This window comes from Dendropsophus ebraccatus, chromosome 2, assembly GCF_027789765.1.
Source record: "Dendropsophus ebraccatus isolate aDenEbr1 chromosome 2, aDenEbr1.pat, whole genome shotgun sequence".
Classification (NCBI taxonomy): Eukaryota; Metazoa; Chordata; class Amphibia; order Anura; family Hylidae; genus Dendropsophus; species Dendropsophus ebraccatus.
The window spans coordinates 5,704,262-5,730,564 of NC_091455.1; the positions used below are offsets into that span (position 1 = coordinate 5,704,262).

General features: G+C 49.2%; 1 protein-coding gene across 1 annotated transcript in view; it reads left to right on the forward strand.

Moving 5' to 3' along the window:
* LOC138782896 (uncharacterized) overlaps positions 1-26,303 on the forward strand; it is a 128,853-nt gene that overhangs the window by 42,218 nt on the left and 60,332 nt on the right. Inside the window, exons 6-10 of the mRNA XM_069956838.1 lie at positions 11,717-11,892; positions 12,861-13,134; positions 14,052-14,230; positions 14,890-15,163; positions 16,057-16,188. Coding sequence (XP_069812939.1) covers positions 11,717-11,892; positions 12,861-13,134; positions 14,052-14,230; positions 14,890-15,163; positions 16,057-16,188 — 1,035 coding nt within the window. The remainder of the gene's footprint in view (positions 1-11,716; positions 11,893-12,860; positions 13,135-14,051; positions 14,231-14,889; positions 15,164-16,056; positions 16,189-26,303) is intronic.

Here is a 26,303-nt window from a genome sequence, read left to right on the forward strand (position 1 = left end):
TCCCCACTGTCTTTTCCTTGCGGTTTGCCATCTGGAGTGTGCTGTAACCGGCTTATGTAAGGGTGGATCTGCGTGCGGTGGCCCGGAGCTCCGACAAGATGCGTCCTCAAGGATCCATAGCTAAGCCACACCCTTCAATTTAAGTTTTAAAATCAAATCGACTTCAATAAAAGTGCAATTTTCACTGTTCAAAGAAAAAGACAGTGATAATGGTGGATCCTAATTTAGCATCCTTGTGTTATCCATTTCAAACCATATGACCTGTGGATGTAAACTTGTGGGTGTTCTCTACCGTCCTTTCATTTTTTAGCTCGGGGCCTCTGTATTGTTATTCTTCGTCCCTACCTCCAAAGAGATGCCTATCACGCACAACTGCATGAGGGTGTGAGGCTAAATCTAACCATAATCCGGCTATTTTACTTTTAGGCGCAGCAGCACTGCCGTGGGTAAGCGCCAACAGGCGGTGCTCAAACTGCTGAACAGCACCTTCTACCTTCCTTGGATGTTTTAGCCGTTTTGAAGGCAGGATTGACCAGGTCTTTTTACCAGTAGCTTCTTTCCTTTCTTGGATGTTTTAGTAGCCTTTTTGAAGGCAGGATTGACCAGGTCTTTTTAATACACAGGCTACCGCACTTGCCGTCTCTTAGAGACTCTTTAAAGGATTGAAAGTGTATTTGATCAAATTCCTAGGCCTCTTAAGCAGACTGTATTGTTCTCTGTGTCCTCACTGCCATGCTCTGACATCACACTACGTCTGCGGAGGAGCGGGACTGGTTGACGGGGGCCCGCCAATCCCGCCCACGCCAACCAGCCTGCTGTTTTTTTGTTTTGTTTTTTGTCTAGCCGTGGCTGGGGCCTCACCACCCCTGGTCGAGAGGCATCAACTCTACCCTTGATGGTGAGTGCTGACTGACAACTGGCCTAGCCAGTTAGCTGTCAGCACCCGGGTTCATGTCCACTATATATCCCAGCCCCTGGACTCTCTCCAATTTTTGGGTGGACTCACTTGTAATGGCTCTCTTTGTCTGGCCTAATTTTTGGGAGGCTCACTAGCTTCCTCACACACTTGTAATGGTTCTCTGTGTGTTCAAGGCCCTGCAGTGTCTGGCCTAGTTTTAGGGAGCCTCACTAGGTGTGCCTGCCCTTGCCTCCTTTTTGCTGGCCCTTAACTGGCATCCATGTTGACTTTTCCTGGGCCTTTACTGGCATCCATGTTGACTACTGCTGGGCTATAGCGCACACAGATTCCGCAGCGCTTCACCTATCTGTATGTTTTTGGGTGTGAGAGGAAACCGGAGTACCCGGAGGAAACCCACGCAAACATGGAGAGAACATACAAACTTTTTGCACATGTTGTCCTTGGTCGTCTTTGAACCCAGGACTCCAGCGCTGCAAGGCTACAGTGCTAACCAATGAGCCACCGTGCTGCCCTTGCCTCCATGTTGGCTACTGCTGGGCCTTAACTGGCATCCATGTTGACTACTGCTGACTACTGGTGTGCCTGCCCTTGCCTCCATGTTGGGTACTGCTGATCCTGCCTGGCCTCCATGTTAAAGCGTAACTGTCATGTTTTTTTTATTGCAGAAATCAGTAGTATAAGCGATTTTAAGAAACTCTGTAATAGGTTTCATCAGCCAAAAAAGCCTCCTTCTGTACTCAAGAAGCAATCTCCCAGCCTCCCCCCCCCCCCCCCCCCGACTTCTTATCTGTGCATTATCAGGCAAACACGTCTTCATTACAGAGAAGCCAGTGAAGACGGGCTCTGCTCTCTCCATTGTACGCCTATGGAGGGGGGAGGGGCCGAGGGAGATGAGGGAGCAGGAAGAGGTGACATGAAGGTCAGCTGTTTGTAGACTCTCTGGGCTCCTAAAACGCTAAATTCAGGTGTCAGAAAGGTCAGTGCTTATCTATGAACTTACTGAGAGAAGATTGCAGGGTGTTGTGCTGTGCAGAAATCCTCCGTGCTCAGTCACTCCTAACAGCCCCTCCCCTCTCCATAGCCACATAATGGAGACAGAAATCCTGCTTCATTTGATGTGAGGGGTAAGGCTGGGAGATTGCTTTTTCAGTACAGAAGGAAACTCTTTTGGTTTATAAAACCTATTACAGAGTTTCTTAAAATTGCTTGTACTGGTGATATTTAATGTTTTCAGAAAAATGGCCCTGAAATGACAGTTACGCTTTAACTACTGTTGCTCCTGCCTGGCCTCCATGTTAGTTACTGTTGCTCCTGCCTGGCCTCCATGTTGGTTACTGTTGCTCCTGCCTGGCCTCCATGTTGGCTACTGCTGATCCCGGCAGTTCTCTGTGTGCTCAATGCCATGCAGTGTTTGGCCTAATTTTGGGGAGGCTCACTTTCTTCCTCACTCACTTTTAATGGTTCTCTCTGAGTTCACTGCCATGCTAGGTCTGGTATAATTTTTGGAAGGCTGACTGGCTACCACTTCTACCTTGTTGACTCTGTCCTCACCGCTATGCTGTGTCAGGCTGAATTTTTGGGTGGTTCATGATAAGCTACCTCTGTTTTAATGGTTCCCTGTGTTCTCACTGCCATGCTGTGTCAGGCTGAGTTTTTGGGTGGTCCCAATGCCTACCTCTGTTTTAACCAGGCTGTTTCACAGAATTAGGCATAATGGTGCCATTAGGCAGCCTCAGAGGCATCCATACATGCTGCCCCTACTGTTTCCTCTCCATTTCCATTGTGTTTCCATCAATTTCTGAGGTTGACAGGTTTTCACACGACCTTCTCTCTACCGAACTTGAGTCCCCTCAAAAAATGCTTGAGTCTCCCATTGACTTCAATGGGGTTCGTTACTGGAAACGAGCACTTAAGTATCAGGAAATACTCGGCTCGAGTAACGAGCACCCGAGCATTTTAGTACTCGCTCATCACTAACAATGTCCCATCTTGTGTTTCTCCACAATGTCCCATCTTCCATTCCTCCACAATGTCTCGTCTTGTGTTCCTCCACAATGTCCCGCCTTGTGTTCCTCCACAATGTCCCGCCTTGTGTTCCTCCACAATGTCCCGTCTTGTGTTCCTCCTCAATGTCCCATCTTGTGTTCCTCCACAATGTCCCATCTTGTGTTCCTCCACAATGTCCCATCTTGTGTTCCTCCACAATGTCCCATCTTCCATTCCACCACAATGTCCCATCTTGTGTTCCTCCACAATGTCCCATCTTCCATTCCACCACAATGTCCCATTTTCCATTCCTCCACAATGTCCCATCTTGTGTTCCTCCACAATGTCCCGTCTTCCTTTCCTCCACAATGTCTCGTCTTGTGTTCCTCCACAATGTCCCATTTTGTGTTCCTCCACAATGTTTAGTCTTGTGTTCCTCCACAATGTCTCGTTCTGTGTTCCTCCACAATGTCCCATCTTCTGTTCCTCCACAATGTCCCATTTTGTGTTCCTCCACAATGTCTCGTTCTGTGTTCCTCCACAATGTCCCGTCTTGTGTTCCTCCACAATGTCCCATCTTGTGTTCCTCCACAATGTCCCGTCTTGTGTTCCTCCACAATGTCCCGTCTTGTGTTTCTCCACAATGTCCCATTGTGGTGTCCCACAGATAAGTGCTTTAGCCACCAGTCAGGTAGTTATCTCTTTAGTGGTAATTAAGTTGCATTCTTTATTTTTACCACTAGGTGTCACTGATATGTTTAAACATTGTTTTATGTTGCACAGCTGTAGTCACCTAATGAGGACCTGTCACCCCCGGTGCCGGGGTGAAAGGCTCCAGACCCCCCGCTAGGGCCCACTTCTTCGGCCGGGACCCGGCGCGGTCAAGTGAGTATGAGGGGCTCTAGCGAGGTCGGGAGCCATTCACCCCGGCACCGGGGGTGACAGGTCCTCTTATGGGCTACTGTTTATGTATCACCTGATCTGTACCAGCCAATGAGAGCTGCTCTTCTTTACCTACCTATTTCTGCTCTCCTCTCTTCTGTGCACTCTTCTGTACTTACACAACATAACCCCTGGATAGTGACTAAATCCCATACCGTAAAGGGACCTTGCTGGGGGCGGACACACAGCTCCCAGACAAGCTCCGCCCCAGATTTCATTGGCTGCTCCACTCCTGGCATCCTAGCAGTCAAAATCAGACCCTGCCGGACCCCCGACCCTAATCCAAACGTTTAGTATTCGGGTTAGGGTTGGGGGTCGGATTAGGGTTACTACATGACTTAACTATCCCCTTCCCACACAACAACCCTAACCCTCGGAGTTGGTGCTAATCAGGAGGGTTAGGGTTACCGTTGGGGTTGGGGCTGTGGGGAGGGTTAGACATGAGAAATCAGTGGGACGTAACCCTAAACCAACCCCCAACCCTAATCCTAATACTAAACGACTGGATTAGGGTCGGGGGGCCGGCAGGTTCTGATTTTGACTGCTAAGAAGCCTGGAGTGGAGCAGCCAATGAAATCCGGCCGGCGCGGGGCTTGCCTGGGAGTTGTGTGCCCGCCCCCAGCAAGGTCCCTTTACGGTATGGGATTTAGTCACTACCATAATCCCTGGGGTCAAGTTAGTCTAGTCTGGAGTGTGGAAGTAGACAGACACTTATGGAGAACACAGAGACTTTATTCTCTAAAGCAACACTTCTACCTACAATGCAGTACTAAACACCTAAAAAGGACAAGTCAGGGTTCACCCCAACCCATGCTGTGAACATCTCAACACAGTGCAGGACAGTATGCTAGAGCAGAGGAACTGATCCAGATTGAGCAAAGCAGCCAAGAGCCTATGTAATCTCGCAACGCAGGTGACACTGAGACATGCACAGATACTTAGCTCAACTCAGGTTACCAAGACTGGGGCTTGTGTCACCCTGATAGGATTTGTACCGCGAGACTGCAGGGCAAAAGGTGGTATATTGACAAAGGTCGAAACACAGGCACAAGTATTCTTCTTCTTCTTCTTTCAAGTATTCCTCTTCTAAAGTTTCGGCAGAGCACAGTACTACATTGGGTTGGGACTCTCAGGACAAACTCCTCTCCACTACTCTGAAATCTCTACTCTTCTCAACATGCAACCAAGTCAGCACTGCTATCTAACTTTCTGCCTCGGTATCTATCAGTACAGATCTGGTGAACACAAGTCTGTATCTCAACAGTCACTATTTATCTTGTTTCACAGCGACTTGCTAGTAAAGAAATTTACTATTTATTTATTTTACTAGCACTCAGTGGTTATTGCACCAGCACCTACACACACAAGCCACACCGTCCTTGGGTCCTCTCCCCTTTCTGTGGGTGGCGGTATCAATAGTCCGGGTGGGTCCCAATTCCATTTTGGACCACCGTGATAAGCGCCCAAGGGACCCTTCACAGCCTGGCAGGTCACCGACCATTGGGGGAAAGTATAGCCACCCACAGATTAAAAGCAGGTGTGCCTCCATACCTTTGTGCTGAGTAAGCACTGGCGTCATGACAACCTGCCACCTGGTTGAGCTATATCCCACAGGCCAACCACCACAGTAGTGGCGTCACACAGTACCATCTAGCAAGTGACCGGTCACAGGTGCAACAGAGCAGCTGTAACGCCCGGAGTAGTGGATCCACTGGACCGGCACCAGCGATGGCACAAACCTCACCAGGGAGCGGAGTCTAAGGGGCCGCTGGTTTTCACCAGAGCCCGCCGCAAGGCGGGATGGACTTGCTGCGGCAGGCGACCCCCAGGTCGCTACCCCTGGCTTGGTTGCTGGTGTCGGCAGGCGAGGCGTGGCTGGAGATGGCACAGGCAATAGTCTGCAGATGAGAGAGCACGTGACAAGCTGGACACAGGAACAAGTGGAGTGACAGGGGAACAGGAACCAGGAACAGGGACTAGGGACCAGGTAACGGACAGGACTCAGGAACAGGGACTAGGGACCAGGTAACGGACAGGACACAGGAACAACAGGGAGCTGGGCCAAACGCTATGGGAAGCATGTAGAGGCTCCAACACCTGTAGTGGGGCAGGGCTGGAATTTATAGGGAGTGATTGTGCACATGGACCAATTAGGAGAGCACTGCCCCTTTAAATCTGAGACAGCCGGCGCGCGCGCGCCCTAGGAGGCGGGGACGCGCGCGCCGGCCGACACAGCGACGGACAGGAGCGTGGAGAGGTAAGGCGCCCCCCAGGGCCGAAGTGACAGCAGCGCCGGGTCCCTGCCTACGGACACCGGCTGCTGCATGGGGCAGTGGGGAGTCGCGGCGGCGGCCCGGAGCACGGGACGCCGCCGCGGCCGTGACAGTACCCCCCCCCTTTGGCCTCCCCCTCTTTCTGGCCTGTAGGAACCTCTTGATGAGGTCTTGGTCCAGGATGTTAGCCTCGGGTTCCCAGGACCTCTCCTCAGGACCAAATCCTTTCCAGTCCACTAGGAAGGATCGTCTCCCTCTGACAGTTTTCATAGCCAGAATGTCTTTGACAATGTAAACGTCATCAGAGACGGCTTGTGGAGCAGAGAGCGAAGCCTTATCGGAGAACCGGTTGAGGACCACTGGCTTTAAGAGGGAGACATGGAAGGCGTTTGGAATCCGCATCGTAGGGGGTAGGCGGAGTTTGTAGGTGACAGGGTTGAGGCGTTTTAGCACCGAGAAAGGACCGAGGAATCGAGGACCCAACTTGTAGCTGGGAATCTTGAGTCGGACATATTTGGCCGAGAGCCAGACTTTGTCACCAGGGAGAAAATTCATGGCGGGTCTTCTTCTCTTATCCGCCTGGTCCTTCATGCGGACAGATGCCTTGAGCAGAGATTGTCGAGTCTGTTCCCAGATTGACTGCAGGTCCGATAACAACTCCTCCACGGCTGGGACCTCAGAGGATGGAGAGAGAGGCAGAGGAGGACGAGGGTTACGTCCATAGACCACATAGAAGGGTGACTTGCCTGTGGAGCTCGAGTCCAGAAGATTGTAGGAAAACTCTGCCCAAGGAAGCAGACTGGACCAGTTGTCCTGGCGAGCGGAGACGAAATGTCGAAGATAATTGCCAAGGACCTGATTGACCCTCTCCACTTGCCCATTGGTCTGAGGATGATAGGCCGAAGAGAAGTCCAGCTTCACTTGGAGTAGAGAGCAGAGAGCACGCCAGAATCTGGAGACAAATTGTGAGCCTCTGTCAGAGACTATATGAAGAGGAAGACCATGGAGGCGGAAGATATGCTGAAAGAACAGCTGGGCCAGGCGAGGGGATGATGGTAATCCAGGAAGAGCCACGAAGTGGGACATCTTGGAGAAGCGGTCCGTGACAACCCAGATGACTGTGTTACCCGCAGATGGAGGTAAGTCTGTGACAAAGTCCATGCCTATATGACACCAGGGGCGGTCTGGAACTGGCAAGGGCTGAAGTAGGCCGGCAGGTCTTTGATGAGAGGACTTGTTTCTGGCACAGATGGTGCAGGACGCCACAAAGTCTTTGACATCCTGGAGTAGGCTAGGCCACCAGTAGTGGCGGGAGATCAGTTGCCCGGTCTTTAGAACTCCCGGATGCCCGGCCACCATAGAGGAATGACCCCATTTCAAGATGCGTTTACGGAGTGCGGGGCGCACATAAGTCTTACCGGGAGGCAACTGCTGCAGAGTAGAAGTGGCAACTGGTACTAGGCGATCGGGAGGTATTATGTGTCGAGGAGATTCCTCTTGCCCCATAACATCGGATGCTCGGGATAACGCATCGGCCTTGATATTCTTCTCGGCTGGACGGAAATGAATGGTGAAGTTGAACCGAGAGAAGAAGAGGGACCACCTGGCCTGCCGGGGATTGAGGCGTTGAGCCGATTGGAGGTAGAGGAGGTTCTTGTGGTCCGTGTAGATGTTAACGGGATGTTTAGCCCCCTCTAGGAGATGACGCCACTCCTCCAGTGCCAGCTTAATAGCCAGGAGTTCCCGATCTCCTATAGTATAGTTCCTCTCGGCAGGGGAAAAAGTCTTAGAAAAGAACCCGCAGGTTCTGGTCTTGCCTGATGTGTCCCTTTGCGAGAGGACTGCTCCGGCGCCCACAGAGGAAGCATCAACTTCAAGAGAAAACGGCTTGGAGACATCCGGGCGGACTAGAGCAGGAGCGGAGGCAAAGGCAGACTTTAGGCTATTGAAGGCATGTTCGGCCTCGGGAGGCCAGCGTCTAGGATCCGCCTTCTTCTTTGTGAGAGCCACTATGGGTGCAACCAGGGTAGAGAAGTGAGGGATGAATTGCCGATAGTAGTTGGCAAATCCAAGGAATCGTTGGATAGCTCTAAGTCCCTCAGGACGAGGCCACTGGAGAACAGCTGAGAGCTTGGCAGGATCCATCTGTAGGCCCCGGTCGGAGACAATGTATCCAAGAAACGGCAGGCTGCGCTGATGGAAAACGCACTTCTCCAGCTTGGCATACAAACGGTTGGCCCGTAGTCTCCGTAGAACCTGTCGTACATGGGACACGTGGGTCTGCTGGTCGTGGGAGAAGACCAGGATGTCGTCAAGATAGACAATGACGCAAACGTAGAGGAGATCGCGGAATAAATCATTCACGAATTCCTGGAAGACCGCTGGGGCGTTGCATAGGCCGAATGGCATGACCAGATATTCGTAGTGCCCATCTCTGGTGTTGAAAGCGGTCTTCCATTCGTCTCCTTCACGAATACGGATCAGGTTATACGCTCCCCTGAGATCCAACTTGGAGAAGATCCTAGCTCCACGGAGACGGTCGAATAGTTCTGGGATTAGCGGAAGAGGATAGCGGTTCTTGACAGTCACCTTATTTAAGCCCCGGTAGTCTATGCATGGGCGGAGGGAACCGTCCTTCTTCTGTACAAAGAAAAATCCAGCGCCAGCGGGAGACGTGGATTTACGGATGAAGCCCTTCTGTAAGTTCTCCCGGATGTAGGAGGACATAGCTTCCGTCTCAGGCACAGAGAGAGGGTATACTCGACCACGTGGGGGAGAAGTTCCAGGAAGAAGGTCTATAGGGCAATCATAGGACCGATGAGGTGGTAGAGAGTCTGCCTCCTTGGCCGAGAAGACATCAGTAAAGTCTTGGTATTCGTGCGGTAGACCAGACAAAGGCTTGGCATTAGCAGGTGACCTCGTAGAGCACTTGGGTTGAGGAGGTCTCAGACACCTATTAGGACAGTCCTGGCCCCAGCTGAGAACCTCCCCAGTTCTCCAGTCCAGCTTAGGGGTATGTAATTGCAGCCAAGGAAGACCCAGCAAGATGGCGGAGGAGGAATGGCGCAAGACATAGAAGGAGATCCTCTCCTGATGTAAGGCGCCCACCTGGAGGACTAGGGGTTCAGTCTGGCAGTGCACAGCTTCGGTAAGAATCTCGCCCGTGATCGAAGAGATAGACCGGGGTTGGGCTAGCTGTATCACGGGTAGCCGCCATCTTTGGACCAACGAAGCAGAAATGAAACTGCCAGCAGCGCCAGAGTCGATGAGGGCCGTAGTCTGGAGAACTTGCCCTGAGGGTGTCAGGATGGAGACTGGCATAGTCAATCTTGGAGAGGTGGCATTCACACCTAGGGAGACCTCTCCCACTGGACCTAGGTGCGAGCGTTTCCCGGACGCTGAGGACGTTGGGGACATCTCTGCCGAAAGTGATCAGCGCCACCGCAGTATAGGCAGAGATTCAGCTCTAGTCGACGGGCCCTTTCTTCAGTCGTCAAGCGAGCTCGATCCACCTGCATAGGCACTTCTGGAGACGACTGGGGCATAGGAGCAACGGGATTTTGGAATACCGGTGCCAACCGAGGATGGCGACGGGGCAGACTCAGACGCCGTTCTTGTTGGACCTCCTCCTCTCTCTCGGAAAACCTGGTGTCGACTCTGGTAGCCAGTAGAATGAGTTCGTTCAAGGAGGTAGGAAGGTCTCGGGCAGCGAGCACATCTTTCACTCGAGTGGAAAGGCCCTTCTTGAAGGTGGCTAATAGGGCGGCCTCGTTCCAGTCCAATTCAGCTGCCAGGGTGCGGAACTGGATGGCATAGTCACCAACAGAGGAGCTCCCTTGAGAGAGGTTGAGGAGAGCTGTCTCAGCTGAAGTAGCACGGGCAGGTTCCTCAAAGACGGAGCGAAACTCGGCCAGGAAGGTTCGGAGATTGGCAGCAACAGGGTCATCTCGGTCCCACAGCGGCGTAGCCCAGGCCAGAGCTCTACCCTCCAATAGGCTGATGATGAAAGCCACTTTAGAGCGCTCGGTGGGAAACTGACTACTTAAAAGTTCAATATGCATGGTGCACTGAGCCAGGAATCCCCTGCACAACTTGGGATCGCCTCCATATTTAGTCGGGAGGGCCAGTCGAAGTCTCGAGGTAGCTGCTGGTGGTGGTGAGCGCTGGGCTGTAGCATGCTGCTGTAGGGCGGCAGTCAATTGCTGGATTTGCTGCGACTGTTGCTGGATTTGTTGAGCCTGTTGCGCGACCACTCTGGCGACGTCACGGAGATCAGGCACCTCGCCGGGATCCATGGTTGGAGCCTACTGTAACGCCCGGAGTAGTGGCTCCACTGGACCGGCACCAGCGATGGCACAAACCTCACCAGGGAGCGGAGTCTAAGGGGCCGCTGGTTTTCACCAGAGCCCGCCGCAAGGCGGGATGGACTTGCTGCGGCAGGCGACCCCCAGGTCGCTACCCCTGGCTTGGTTGCTGGTGTCGGCAGGCGAGGCGTGGCTGGAGATGGCACAGGCAATAGTCTGCAGATGAGAGAGCACGTGACAAGCTGGACACAGGAACAAGTGGAGTGACAGGGGAACAGGAACCAGGAACAGGGACTAGGGACCAGGTAACGGACAGGACTCAGGAACAGGGACTAGGGACCAGGTAACGGACAGGACACAGGAACAACAGGGAGCTGGGCCAAACGCTATGGGAAGCATGTAGAGGCTCCAACACCTGTAGTGGGGCAGGGCTGGAATTTATAGGGAGTGATTGTGCACATGGACCAATTAGGAGAGCACTGCCCCTTTAAATCTGAGACAGCCGGCGCGCGCGCGCCCTAGGAGGCGGGGACGCGCGCGCCGGCCGACACAGCGACGGACAGGAGCGTGGAGAGGTAAGGCGCCCCCCGGGGCCGAAGTGACAGCAGCGCCGGGTCCCTGCCTACGGACACCGGCTGCTGCATGGGGCAGTGGGGAGTCGCGGCGGCGGCCCGGAGCACGGGACGCCGCCGCGGCCGTGACAGCAGCCACCACACCATCTTGTGTTCCTCCACAATGTCCCGTCTTGTGTTCCTCCACAATGTCCCGTCTTGTGTTCCTCCACAATGTCCCGTCTTGTGTTCCTCCTCAATGTACCGTCTTGTGTTCCTCCACAACGTCCTGTCTTGTGTTCCTCCACAATGTCCCGTCTTGTGTTCCTCCACAATGTCCCGTCTTGTGTTCCTCCTCAATGTACCGTCTTGTGTTCCTTCACAACGTCCCGTCTTGTGTTCCTCCACAATGTCCCATGTTATGTTCCTCTTTAGTGCCGCATCTTGTGTTCCTCCACAATGTTCTGTCTTGTGTTCCTCCACAATGTCCCGTCTTGTGTTCCTCCACAATGTTCTGTCTTGTGTTCCTCCACAATGTCCCGTCTTGTGTTCCTCCACAATGTCCCGTCTTGTGTTCCTCCACAATGCCCCATGTTATGTTCCTCCTCAATGTTCCATCTTGTGTTCCTCTTTAGTGCCCCATGTTATGTTCCTCCACAATGCCCCATGTTATTTCCTCTGCAGTGCCACATCTTGTCAAGAATCTGATTTTCACAAAATGTTACCGGTTTTCTCTTTCAGGTGTGGCAAGGTCACGAGTGTTGCCAATGTCAACTTGCCTTTCTGCTGTAACGGGATGGAAGGTCAGTACGTCAGCGTGGTTATCCCAGGACGTGGAGAAGCCTTGACACTATGCGAGGTCGAGGTTTATGGAGACCCAGTCACAGAGACTGTGAGATGTATCCCCCAACCTGGAGGTAAGAAAACATCTGCACCCAGGACTCAGGACTGTAATTTATATATATATGATTTTGGCATGGCTTATAGCATGGACAGAGGGTCATGACACCCTGGAGCCTCAGGCACTCAGCACCAAACATCGTAGTATTATTTAGTAGCTATTGTTACTGTAAGTATTTTTGGCCCCATAGGGCACCATGTGCTCATTGTCTGGTAATTGTCCAGGATTAGGCTATGTTCAGATGTTGTAAGACACCAGACGTTTTGTGACCCAGCCGGGTCATAGAATGGGCAGTTTCAGATAAGATCATGCCTGCTGGTACTGTGGTAGCAGCCGGATGATCCTTAGCGCTGCTGAATTCTGATGCAAGCGCATCCGTGCACACCCGCATCAGAATTCCCGACTGCTCACAATGGAGCGTGCGGCCGGAGCCGCACACTCCATTGTGAGCACTACCATGGTTTTCTGCGGCCGATATTTAATGCATAGCAGTGGCACCGCTAGGGATCCTGGCCGGAGTGTATACTATGTGTATACACTCCGGCCACGATTGCATTGAAGCCAGCGCTACATAAGCTATGTAGTAATCATGGCTGTTATTGCAAGTCGGCAACAACAGCCGTGATTACTATGTAGCTTATGTAGTGTGAACATAGTCTTACAGTGACTTCCAGCAGCAGACGATCAGCCTACAAGCGGCTTCTTGCTCCTTCCTATGTTCTGTCGGGTGGAGTCACATTGTTCTGTAGGAGGATAAACATGAGTGTTGTTTCTTCTCAATCTTGTGATGGAACTATAATATCCAATGCAATGTGAATGGCATCTTACAAGAACATCCACCTATTTGCATTTATTTTTCAGTCCAAGTTCTTTCTTCTAATGTTTTCTGTGAGTTATGAGGAGATACAGACAGCAGGAACACAGCGGATACAGGACTCACACAGCTCCATATACCTCACAGCTCTTCTGCTCTTATTTCCTCAGCCACAAATATAGCAAGAGATGGAGAAGCTTCCCAGGATTCTGTAGGATATGGGGGAAACGCCAAAAATGCCATAGATGGGAACAAAGATGGAACATACAGCAAGGGCTCCTGCACTCACACCTCTGGTGCACAGAATCCTTGGTGGAAGCTCAACCTGAAAAAGAAATACAAAATATCAACTGTCGTCCTAACAAATAGGCAGGACTGCTGTCCAGAGAGGCTGATGGGAGCTGAGATCCGAATCGGTAACGACCCCAACAACAATAACCCAGTGTAAGTTCATACTAGGCACCAATAACTCTTTCCTTTCCTGCAGACCAAACCAAAACTTGTCCTGTCTAAGGGTGCGTTTACACAGAAAGATTTATCTGACAGATTTTGGAAGCCAAAGCCAGGAATGGATTTGAAAAGAGGATAGATCCCAGTCTTCCCTTTATGACCTGATCCCTGTTTATAGTCTGTTCCTGGTTTTGGCTTCAAAGATCTGTCAGATAAATCTGTCTGTGTAAACGCACCATTACGTTCCTCCACAATGTCCCATCTTCTGTTCCTCCACAATGTCCCATCTTGTCTTTCCCCACAATGTCCCATCTTCTGTTCCTCCACAATGTCCCGTCTTATGTTCCTCCACAATGTCCCGTCTTATGTTCCTCCACAATGTCCCGTCTTGTGTTCCTCCACAATGTCCCGTCTTGTGTTCCTCCACAATGTCCCGTCTTATGTTCCTCCACAATGTTCTGTCTTCTGTTCCTCCACAATGTCCCGTCTTATGTTCCTCCACAATGTTCTGTCTTCTGTTCCTCCACAATGTCCCGTCTTATGTTCCTCCACAATGTCCCATCTTCTGTTCCTCCACATTGTCCCGTCTTATGTTCCTCCACAATGTCCCGTCTTGTGTTCCTCCACAATGTCCCGTCTTGTGTTCCTCCACAATGTCCCGTCTTATGTTCCTCCACAATGTTCTGTCTTCTGTTCCTCCACAATGTCCCGTCTTATGTTCCTCCACAATGTCCCATCTTCTGTTCCTCCACAATGTCCCATCTTCTGTTCCTCCACAATGTCCCGTCTTATGTTCCTCCACAATGTCCCATCTTCTGTTCCTCCACAATGTCCCGTCTTTTGATCCTCTTTAGTGCCACATCTTGTCAGGGATCTGATCATCAGAGAGTTTTACTGGTTTTCTCTTTCAGGTGTGGCAAGGTCACAAGTGTTTCAAATGCCAACTTGCCTTTCTGCTGTGATGGGATGGAAGGTCAGTACGTCAGCGTGGTGATCCCAGGGCGTGGAGAAGCCTTGACACTATGTGAGGTCGAGGTTTATGGAGACCCAGTCACAGAGACTCTCCCCGCCTGTATCCCCCCACCTGGAGGTAAGAAAACATCTAGGCCCATGACTGCAGGGCTGTAATATATGTATATCAGACATTGGGATGGATAATAGCATGGGCAGCGGGACTGCAGGGCTGTAATATATGTATATCAGACATTGGGATGGATTATAGCATGGGCAGCGGGTCATGACACCCTGTAACCTCAGGCACTCGGCACCCAAGAAGATGTAAACTAACATCATGGTATTATTTAGTAACTATTGTCACTGTTAGTAGTTCAGGCCCCATACGGCCCCATGTGCTCATTGTCTGGCACTGTTATGTAGGCACCAGGTCCAAGATACCAGTGTCCAATAATCGGAGCTGTTATTCCAGGATTACAGTGACTTCCAGCAGCAGACGATCAGCCTACAAGCCGCTTCTTGCTCCTTCCTATGTCCTGTCGGGTGGAGTCACATTGTTCTGTAGTAGGATAAAAATGAGTGTTATTTCTTACTCAATATTTCAGAGGAACCATCTTATCAATGTGAATGGCATCTTACAAGCACATCCACCTCTTTTCATTTATTTCTCAGTCTAGGTTCTTTCTTCTAATGTTTTCTGTGAGTTATGAGGAGATACAGACAGCAGGAACACAGAAGATACAGGACTCACACAGCTCCATATACCTGACAGCTCTTCTGCTCTTATTTCCTCAGCCACAAATATAGCAAGAGATGGAGAAGCTTCCCAGGATTCTATTGGATTTGAGGGAAACGCCAAAAATGCCATAGATGGGAACAAAAATGTGGACTACCACAAGGGCTCCTGTACTCACACCAATGCAGTACCTAATTCTTGGTGGAAACTTAACCTGAAATATACATACAAAATAGCAACTGTTGTCCTAACAAATAGGCAGGACTGCTGTCCAGAGAGGCTGCTGGGAGCTGAGATCCGAATCGGTAACGACCCCAACAACAAAAACCCAGTGTAAGTTCATACTAGGTACCAATAACTCTCTTTGCTTTCCTGCAAACCAAATCAAAACTTGTCCTGTCTTGTGTTCCTCCACAATGTCCCATCTTGTGTTCCTCCACAATGTCCCATCTTGTGTTCCTCCACAATGTCCCATCTTGTGTTCCTCCACAATGTCCCGTCTTGTGTTCCTCCACAATGTCCCGTCTTGTGTTCCTCCACAATGTCCCATCTTGTGTTCCTCCACAATGTCCTGTCTTGTGTTCCTCCACAATGTCCTGTCTTGTGTTCCTCCACAATGTCCCATCTTGTGTTCCTCCACAATGTCCCATCTTGTGTTCCTCCACAATGTCCTGTCTTGTGTTCCTCCACAATGTCCTGTCTTGTGTTCCTCCACAATGTCCTGTCTTGTGTTCCTCCACAATGTCCTGTCTTGTGTTCCTCCACAATGTCCCGTCTTGTGTCCCTCCTCAATGTCCCATCTTGTGTTCCTCCACAATGTCCCATCTTGTGTTCCTCCACAATGTCCCATCTTGTGTTCCTCCACAATGTCCCGTCTTGTGTTCCCCCACAGTGTCCCGTCTTGTGTTCCTCCACAATGTCCCATCTTGTGTTCCTCCACAACGTCCTGTCTTGTGTTCCTCCACAATGTCCCATCTTGTGTTCCTCCACAATGTCCCGTCTTGTGTTCCTCCACAATGTCCCATCTTGTGTTCCTCCACAATGTCCTGTCTTGTGTTCCTCCACAATGTCCTGTCTTGTGTTCCTCCACAATGTCCCGTCTTGTGTCCCTCCTCAATGTCCCATCTTGTGTTCCTCCACATTGTCCTATCTTGTGTTTCTCTGCAGCGTTGCATCTTGTCATAAATCTGATCATCACAGAGCCTTATTGTTTTTTTCTTTTCCAGGTGTGGCAAGGTTACGAGTGTTGCAAATGCCAACTTGCCTTTCTGCTGTAATGGGATGGAGGGTCAGTACATCAGCGTGGTGATCCCAGGACGCACAGAGTACCTGACATTGTGTGAGGTTGAGGTTTATGGATACCTAGTCATGGATGTCACCAAGTAGAATACAGTCTGCTGGTAGCCACTTTCTTCCAGGAAGACTTCAGAAAATCAGATCTTTTTTGTGACTCTGCTGATCCTTCATCTCAAGCTTTTTGTTAAAACTAAAAAATAAAGAAGTTTTCTGGGTATTCCTGTTGATTTCCATTTGCTCTATGTTCAAAGTTCCCTTCACCCCCTTCACCCCCCTTTATGTGGTACCCTTTGTCTTCTGTCTTTTGTGCTACGGTGTTAGAATGCTTATACAGTTTAGAAGTTCCGTTGGGTTTTTGGGGTCAAAACTATTTGTATGTCTAGATGGAGCCAAGCCAATGTTTGTGAGGATCCGTTGACATTTTTTCTCTATCTTTGTACAACTTGTGTTTGACATCTGACACTGATAATTTGTGTTTGTTCTATGCTTGTGAAAATGTAATAAAAATTACATAAAAAAAATGATTACAGAAGTTTTCTTTAATTCAACCCAACCTCTATATGTGTGGATAGGTGGCACATTATCTAAACCAGTTGTACAATGTATGTCCTCTACTGACCACTCAAGGACAATGTGAAACACAACATCTGGTATATGACTGTATGATGCGACCTATTACATCACAGAGGGAGTGACATCATAGAAAGGTGATGTTATTCTATCCTATGACATCAAATCCAATTCTGCAAAAGGACGCTGGTTGGCCTCAGGGAGGTCAACCAAAACGCCGCAGAGACACCATCCCGTGTCTCGACGTCAGTGTATTCTAGAACATTGCCCCATGGGAAATCAAATATGCAAAAGAACACTGCAGAGACACCATCACATGTCTCGATGTCAGCGAACTAGCCAGACCTTCCTCCGGGAAGAAACAACCAAGCCAAGGAATGTCTCCAATCAAGGAAATTACCCAAGCAAGGTATCCATCCACAGACAGCTGTTTCGGAGTATTTGCCCCTCATCGGTGTGGAGTAGGATTCTGGCTTGTGGGTGTCTCTGCTGTGTTTTAGTTGATCTCCCTGAGGTCAACCAGCGTCCTTTTGCATGCACTTACTAGGCATTGCTCCCACTAGCCAGAATCCTACTCCACACTGATGAGGGGCAAACACCCCGAAACAGCTGTCTGTGGATGGATACCTTGCTTGGGGGGTTTCCTTGATTGGAGACATTCCTTGGCTTGGTTGTTCCTTCCCGGAGGAAGGTCTGGCTAGTTCACTGACGTATATTGCATATTTGATTTCCCAGGGGGCAATGATCTAGAATACACTGACGTCGAGACACGTAATGGTGTCTCTGCAGTGATCAAATCCAATTATGGCAGCCAATTAGCTCACTGTTTCCCTTAAACCGGAAGAGCATTATTAACGATACCGATGTCCCTTTCCTAAAAAGCGCTTGTTGTAAAATTCATACCACAATAGATCATTTTCATTTTATAAAGTGGGTTCATGAATTACCCAGAGGGCAGCTGAATATAGCCTCTATATCAGTGAAGGACCAAGAACATGTGGATCCCATAGCCTCTTGCCCATCATTAGCAAACTTACTCTTACTCTTGGTCAGTGAAATCTCTTGTCACGCACAGTCACTGTATAGACCATAGTTCCATGGGTGAGGGTGATCTTTTCTACAATGTTTATGCACCCTATTATAAGGAACGTATCCACCACAGCACCCATGCTTGGTCTCCTGACCAGGTGAAGTACAGATTTGTGACTCCTTTAATTCTCCCTCGCCAGTGTGATGTCAGCAAATGGATGTTTGACCAAAAGGGTAATATTTCTCATTGAGGAGAGCGTCATGAGGACATGGGGAGACTCACAGGACATTCAAATATGCAAAAACCCAATCACGTGTTTCTCAGGGTCAGTGAGCTAGCCAGACCTTCTACCAGGAAGAAACAACCAAGACAAGGAAGGTCTCCAGTCAAGGAAACCACCCAAGCATTTTCCCGCACCTGATTTATCATGATTTATGCACCCTTGCAGGTGTAAAGGCGCAGCTCCCGACGGCTGTACTAAGAGGCCTACACCTCTTATTACAGCCAGCCAGGTATAAGGGGACAGGGTCTTATTTAAGACTGGCATACGAGTACACCAGTTTTTATAAATGTCCCCCATTGAGATCAATGGACTGAATGTAGTTTACTAGTGAACATGTTAGGACCAGTACCAGAATGTACATTTATTTTGCAAAAGAGCTGAGGACATCGCTTCTAAGACCATCAAAATGAAGGTAGATGTTTTGGAAATGGGCCTAACATGATCACAAGTAGACTATGTTAAGTCTATTGATCTCAATGGGTCTGTTACCAATATGGCATGGTATATGTCAGCATCCTTTCAAGATAGATGGTTGATGTATATCCAGAATGTATTAAAAATTATATCAGTGGAACATAGCCTTATTTTGATGTTGCCTATTTGTCACCTTAATATCCTGATAACAGAGGTACTAGCCTTGATCGGACAAAGCAGCCAGTACAGAAGGCCTATGTATCCTATCGCGCAGTGCAGGTAACTGGGACACTTCGGACACCTAGTTAGACCCAGATAACCATGGCTGGGGCTTGTACTACCCTACTGGGAAAAGTTCGACAATACCAGGGGGCAGAAGGTTGTCAGAGCAAAGTCTATACACAAGTGCAAGTAACACTTCACTATTGAAGATATCTCCAGGTTTCTCTTCTGTGGGTGGCGGTACCGACAGTCCGGGTGGGTCAGTTGCCACTCAGGACTACCATGACAGAAGCCCAAGGGACCCATCAAAACCCGGCAGGTTACCGACCATTACCGGCTATATACAAACAGGTACCAACATCACACCGGACTGGACTAGCACTGGCGTCAGGACAACTAACATCACTAGCTGTACACCACAGAATTGGCGTCACGGACTATCTCAACTATTGGCCGAGTACCACAGCAGTGCCGTGCTAAGATGTTTCTTTGAAACTTCAGAGGGCCCTGATGGGGGCAGAAACTGGCAGGAGGGGAGTATGAAGTGCTGGGCCTACTTATGTGGTAGGTGGACCCAACTACAGTACACACCATCCCTGGTTACCCAGTCTCAGAACAAAGGTCCTGCATGGCTGACACTGCATTACAGGGCTGACCAGGCCACAGGTCCCCTGATGTGGTGGGCCCCATAATAGCCGCTATGGCTGCTGCAGCGGTTTGACCTATGGATGAGGTACACAGACCTCCCTAAAAGAACCAGCCATAGCAGCAGACGTCAGTCCTTCTCCCATCCCCGCAGCCTTCTTCGCTATAGCTGGCTGCACCTATAGCATTTTGTCACTTCTCTGATTTGCATCTCCCTAGAATGTAGCAAGATAATCCAACCACTTTGTTTTCTCATAAATTCTCCAAAAGTCAATCTGAAACCTGGTGAAGTAATAGAGAAATGCATCCCAATGGCGGTATATCAGCAAAATGCAAAACGGGTGGATAAATTGTCTCCCCTCTAGACGGAGCATCAGACATCTTCATATAACATATTGTGGGGTATGGGAGGAGCGTCCTGATCGTACCAGAGTGGAGGGATTATATCATGGGGAAGAGTCAGAACCTATGGAGCACAAAGAGGCCCCAGAACCTGTGTGCCACTCTTGTATTTGTGTGTATGTAGGTCCGCACTGAGTCTATGTACCTTTCAGGGTAATATGTGGATAAAAGATGCTTGCTGAATTTTGGCCACAAGATGGCACTAACTTTTACTGAACAGCCAACACATGCTGAATAAGGGGTTAATTGCTATGTAATAATTGTACGTGTGTGAGACTAAGCTTGTCAGCCACCTCCCTACCTTTGGGCCTATCACAACTCTGTGTAAAGCTTCCCTCCAGTTTTGTCCTATCAAATACCAAGGTACATCAGGCTGCTATTCACCAATAGAAGAAAAGTCCTGGTTCTTACCCATAAGTCTGGTGGAGAGCCCCATGTGCCCAGATTGTTCTGCTGTGCTCTTATCTCTGGAACTAATCAGGAACTAAAGTTGCTGAGGTTGTGCTTCTCAGGGCCTGGACGTAACTTTAGGTTATTGCAAACCAGGCTATGGCCTACTGGAACACTAAAGGGGGGACTACCACAGGCAATGGCATAACACCTGTTCACTTTGTGGGGAATTTTCACTCTCAAGTATCCTTCAAGTCTAAACACATTTTTTTCTAAAGTGGTTGGAGAAGTGCAACTAGCCTACGTACCCCATTGTCTCCTGACGGCTCTCTCAGAATAAGGTGAGGGGCTAGCTCTGCCCGGGCCTGTACCACTGAATCTGGCACTGTGATCTCTTCCAGCACTAACAGATCAGTCATTGCCATTGTAGTGTCCCAGTACAGGTGTGCCACTACCTCTGTATTTCCAGCTGTCAAAAGCTATCTCTGTCAGGTGTCACACTCTGGGATGATGGGTGCCGTTCCCCACTATCACCACTAGGTGTCTCACCCTCCCTTGTTCTTACTGCAAGGCTGAAGGTACAAATGGTTAACTTGTTTGTACGCTGTTATGTTGTTGTCCAATCAGTGGCTTAGATGCCTCCCACCACATCACCTATCCTGTCTTCACACTCCACCCTTTCCAGCAATTTTGGGAGAAGATGACACCCGGCAGGATACAGAGCCCGGTGATGTGGCGCTGCGTGGGCACGAGGGAAGGTGAGCATATATGGGGGTTTTTCCTTTCCTCCCACCCCGGCCCATAATGATTTCTTTTACTGTCTATAGAGTTACTCTCCACCTATATTCCTCTCTCACCCAGTCTATGACACCACAGAATTCTTCTTATCAATAAAAATAAAATTTTGCTGGTTCTCTACTTTCTGACAAGTTTCTGATCAGACCCCGATACGCAGCAACCACTCCAACCAATGTACAGTATACAGGGTAGGGGATGTGCTATTTACTGCCTTACTGTAATCTTTTTACTTTTCTCTGAAGATATTTACCTGTTTACTTACAGATCCTTACTTATTCCTTATTATTTCTGTGGCCCATTTTCTCTACATTCATAAGGGAACTTTGCTTTTTTATCAGGAATATAGATCCACTGGTGTCCAGGTGTCCTCCAATGTATCACAAAGAACACTGCATAACCAGCTGCCTTGTATCTCATGCAGTGAAGCTATGCTCAGTATATGCTCAGTGAGGCTATGCTCAGTATATGCTCAATGAGGCTATGCTCAGTATATTCTCAGTCAGGCTATGCTCAGTATATTCTCAGTGAGGCTATGCTCAGTATATGCTCAGTGAGGCTATGCTCAGTATATTCTCAGTGAGGCTATGCTAAGTATATTCTCAGTGAGGCTATGCTCAGTATATTCTCAGTGAGGCTATGCTCAGTATATGCTCAGTGAGGCTATGCTCAGTATATTCTCAGTGAGGCTATGCTAAGTATATTCTCAGTGAGGCTATGCTCAGTATATGCTCAGTGCGGCTATGGTCAGTATATGCTCAGTGAGGCTATGCTCAGTATATTCTCAGTGAGGCTATGCTCAGTATATTCTCAGCGAGGCTATGCTCAGTATATTCTCAGTGAGGCTATGCTCAGTATATTCTCAGTAAGGCTATGGTCAGTATATTCTCATTAAGGCTATGCTCAGTATATTCTCAGTGAGGCTATGGTCAGTATATTCTCAGTAAGGTTATGCTTAGTATATGCACAGTGAGGCTATGGTCAGTATATTCTCAGTCAGGCTATGCTCAGTATATTCTCAGTAAGGTTATGCTCAGTATATGCTTAGTGCGGCTATGCTCAGTACATTCTCAGTGAGGCTATGCTCAGTTTATGCTCAGTGCGGCTATGGTCAGTATATGCTCAGTGAGGATATGCTCAGTATATGCTCAGTCAGTCTATGCGCAGTATATTCTCAATAAGAGTGGGTTTATATCTGCCCGTGGCATAGACACCATTCTGACAGTTTTTTTTAGCATGTTTATTATGCAAATAACGTCTTTGCACTTTACATTGAGGAAATGCACGTTTTTGGAGGTTAAAGTGTAACTGTCATATTTTTTTTTATTGCAGAAATCAGTAGTATAAGCGATTTTAAGAAACTCTGTAATAGATTTTATCAGCCAAAAAAGCCTCCTTCTGTACTCAAGAAGCAATCTCCCAGCCTCCCCCCCCCCCCCCCCCTGACTTCTTATCTGTGCATTATCAGGCAAACACGTCTTCATTACAGAGAAGCCAGTGAAGACGGGCTCTGCTCTCTCCATTGTAAGCCTATGGAGGGGGGAGGGGCTGAGGGAGATGAGGGAGCAGGAAGAGGTGACATGAAGGTCAGCTGTTTGTAGACTCTCTGGGCACCTAAACTGCAGGATTCTGGGGTCAGAAAGGTCAGTGCTTATCTATGAACTTACTGAGAGAAGATTGCAGGGTGTTGTGCTGTGCAGGACTGCTCCGTGCTCACTCACTTCTAACAGCCCCTCCCCTCTCCATAGCCACATAATGGAGACAGAAATCCTGCTTCATCTGATGTGAGAGGGGAGGCTGGGAGATTGCTTTTTCACTACAGAAGGAAACTCTTTTGGTTTATAAAACCTATTACAGAGTTTCTTAAAATCGCTTGAACTGTTGATATTTAATGTTTTAAAAACAAAATGACCCTGAAATGACAGTTACGCTTTAAGTGACCATATTACATCCACTTTTTATGGATGTGGTAAAAAAAAAACTGCATAAAAACCTACCTGTGCAGCATTGTCCTTGTAATTTCAATGGGAAAACAACATATAAAACAGCTGTATTGTGAGTCGTAAAATTACAATTTTATGCTTCTAAATGGCTCATTTCTTCCCCGGTAACTGTGTGCAGTATACATGATGCTTGTAGTATTGGGTGCGGGGGGGGGCAGGTGGACGTGCTTCTCTTACTGGCATCGTACACGTCTCACACTCTATTACCTGCTGACAATGAGAGTACAGGTCATAAACTTTCAGTTAAAGGAGAAGTCTGGTGTTTTCTAGAAGCCGCCAGCCTGCAGGGCTTAGCATTAGGATAATAATCCTGACTAAAGTAGCGGTAAGGGATAATGGACCCAAAAAACTTGCAGCAGGTTTTTCCACTTTTTTTTAATAAATCTGAATGTCACAGCTGTGGTCCTGTAGTGTACTCCGCTGCACCCTCTCCCCCTACTGTTCACGCAGACGCCAGAGCCCACATGGCGGGGCATGGGTAGCGGCCTGGGGTCTGTTACTGGTAACCTCTTCCCTGGGGCCAAATCTACGCCTGGCATTGCCAACCAAGTATGGTGGACATCCCAAGATGTGCGGGTGTTTTGTCTCCCAGTGTACCATGCGGATGGAGCTCATGGCCGACCAGTTCACTATAGAGCAGTCCAAAGTGGTATTTGTCATCAGCCTCCTAGAGGGGAAGCCTGGGCTACACCACTGTGGAATCGTAATGATCTGGTCACTGCCAACCTCCAGGCCTTCCTGTCTGAGTTCCATTGTGTGTTCGGTGAGCCAGCATGAGCGTCTTCTGTAGAGGCCGCCCTTCTCAATATGCGACAAGGAAACTCTTCTGTTTGTGACTACGCAGTACAATTTTACAATCTGGCTGCTAAGCTCAACTGGAATAATGTCCTTGTTGCTACCTTCAAGAAGGGTCTTTCCTGTCGAGTGGAGGACATGCTTTCCAGCTAGGACCTCCTGTCCTCCTTGAACGCCTTGATCCATCCGATAGCCACTTGGATTGACGTTAATTTCTCTATTAAGAGGAGGAGGAGGTTTGTAAAGAACGCCAGTCGGTCCATCCTCGCAGCAAGTTTCGACTGACAGCAGCATTCCAGAAGCAACCCACTTCTTCATTCCCAGTGTCCGAGTCTTTATAAGGATGTCAAGGACTATGCGTCTTCTTGTACCACCTGTGCCCACAACAAGTCTTCCGGATAAATCTAGTCAGTCTGCTCCAGCCTCTGCCCATCCCAGATTGCCCTTGGGAGCATATTGCCATAGACTTTTCCTCCACCAACAGTTAACTCCGTCATCTGGGTCATTGTTGACCGGTTTTCTAAGATGTCCCATTTTGTGTCTCTCCCTGCTTTGCCCTCCGCTCCTCGTCTAGCCAGTCTTTCCCTCCAACACATCTTTCAGTTGCATGTGCTGCCACTACATTTTGTTTCCAGGATTTGGCGTGTTCTCTGTTGCCATCTCCCGCTGTAGCTAGACTTTGTATCGGCCTACCACCATGAGACCAATGGACAAGTGGAGAGAGTTAACCAGGTCCTAAGAAATTATCTCTGTCACTTTGTCTCTGTTCGCCAAGACAACTGGTGGAGTCTGCTTCCGTGGGCAGAGTTTTCCCATAACCATCTGGACTCCACTGGCACATCACCATTCTCTTCCTCCGTTACCTCTGTCATCATCCTCCAAAGTACCAGATGTGGATGAATGGGTCAAGGACTTTTCTTCAATTTGGGAACAGACTCGCCAACCCCTGATGCATGCTTCTGGTCGGATGTAGGCCCAGGCAGACAAGAGGAGGAGACCTGCCATAACCTTCACTCCAGGTGACAAAGTCTGGTTATCTGCCAAGTATGTGCAACTCAAAATCCCCAGCTAAACGTTGGGCCCACAGTTTCTTGGATCTTTTATGGTGCTAAAAGCCATCAATCCAGATACCTATAAACTCTGTTTGCCTCCCACCATGCAGATCCCAGAGTCCTTCCATGTCTTTCTCCTAAAGCCGGTGGTCCTCAATAGTTTTTCTAGGAAGCCCATCTCTGTTCCTCCACAAGCTGTGTCCTATGATGTCAACGCTGTCAAAGACATCCTGGCCATGTAGACGCTCAGACGTTCTTTTTGGTTGATTGGAAGGGTTTCTGTCCTGAAGGGAGATCCTGGGAGCCTGAAGCCAACATTCTGGATCAAGCTCCTCAATAGAGTCTTACAGGCAAGAAGAAGGGGGAAGCCAAAGGGGGGGGGGAGGTACTGTTGTCCTTGATATCCATCTCATCATTTTTACCGTTGCTAATAGATGTCCAGAACTGGATCCAGCAAAGACTGTGCTAGCTCTGTTATGGTGAGTTCTGCCTCCCCAGTCTGTGCCACATGCAGCTTCTTATTAGAGACACTTCATACTGTATCTCCTATAACTGGAGAAACTGCCTTTCCAACCTCATAACCTTCCAATAAATTCCTGCAAAGTGTTTAGACAGTGTGTGTAGGAGGTATACATGGGGTATAGCACGGTATATAGCGCGCTGTGTGGAGACACCCATGTAATGTAAATATGACCATTTGTAATGGTATGTCATGGTATATATGTTTATATTGTGCCCTCGGTTCACTAGAAGAACTTCTATTTACTTGTGAGTCATTAGGAATGTTGCACATAGGAGGTCACAGTCACTTATTCTACCAGTCATTGCCGAACCATGGAAGAACCAAACTCCTTCCACTCCTTCTCTGTATGCAAAGTGCAGCTAAAGATATTGTTTCTGCCCTGAGGGACCAGGAGTGCAGCAATATAGTAGGTGAGTTTGTGGTGCCCTATGGTCGACCAGTCACTTGCCAGATGGTGCTGTGTGAGGCCACTACTGTGGTGGTTGGTCGACCAGTCACTTGCCAGATGGTGCTGTGTGAGGCCACTACTGTGGTGGTTGGTCGGAGTATAGCTCAGCCAGATGGTGCTGTGTGAGGCCACTACTGTGGTGGTTGGTCGGAGTATAGCTCAGCCAGATGGTGCTGTGTGAGGCCACTACTGTGGTGGTTGGTCGGAGTATAGCTCAGCCAGATGGTGCTGTGTGAGGCCACTACTGTGGTGGTTGGTCAACCAGTCACTTGCCAGATGGTGCTGTGTGAGGCCACTACTGTGGTGGTTGGTCGGAGTATAGCTCAGCCAGATGGTGCTGTGTGAGGCCACTACTGTGGTGGTTGGTCGGAGTATAGCTCAGCCAGATGGTACTGTGTGAGGCCACTACTGTGGTGGTTGGTCGGAGTATAGCTCAGCCAGATGGTGCTGTGTGAGGCCACTACTGTGGTGGTTGGTCGGAGTATAGCTCAGCCAGATGGTGCTGTGTGAGGCCACTACTGTGGTGGTTGGTCGGAGTATAGCTCAGCCAGATGGTGCTGTGTGAGGCCACTACTGTGGTAGTTGGTCAGAGTATAGCTCAGCCA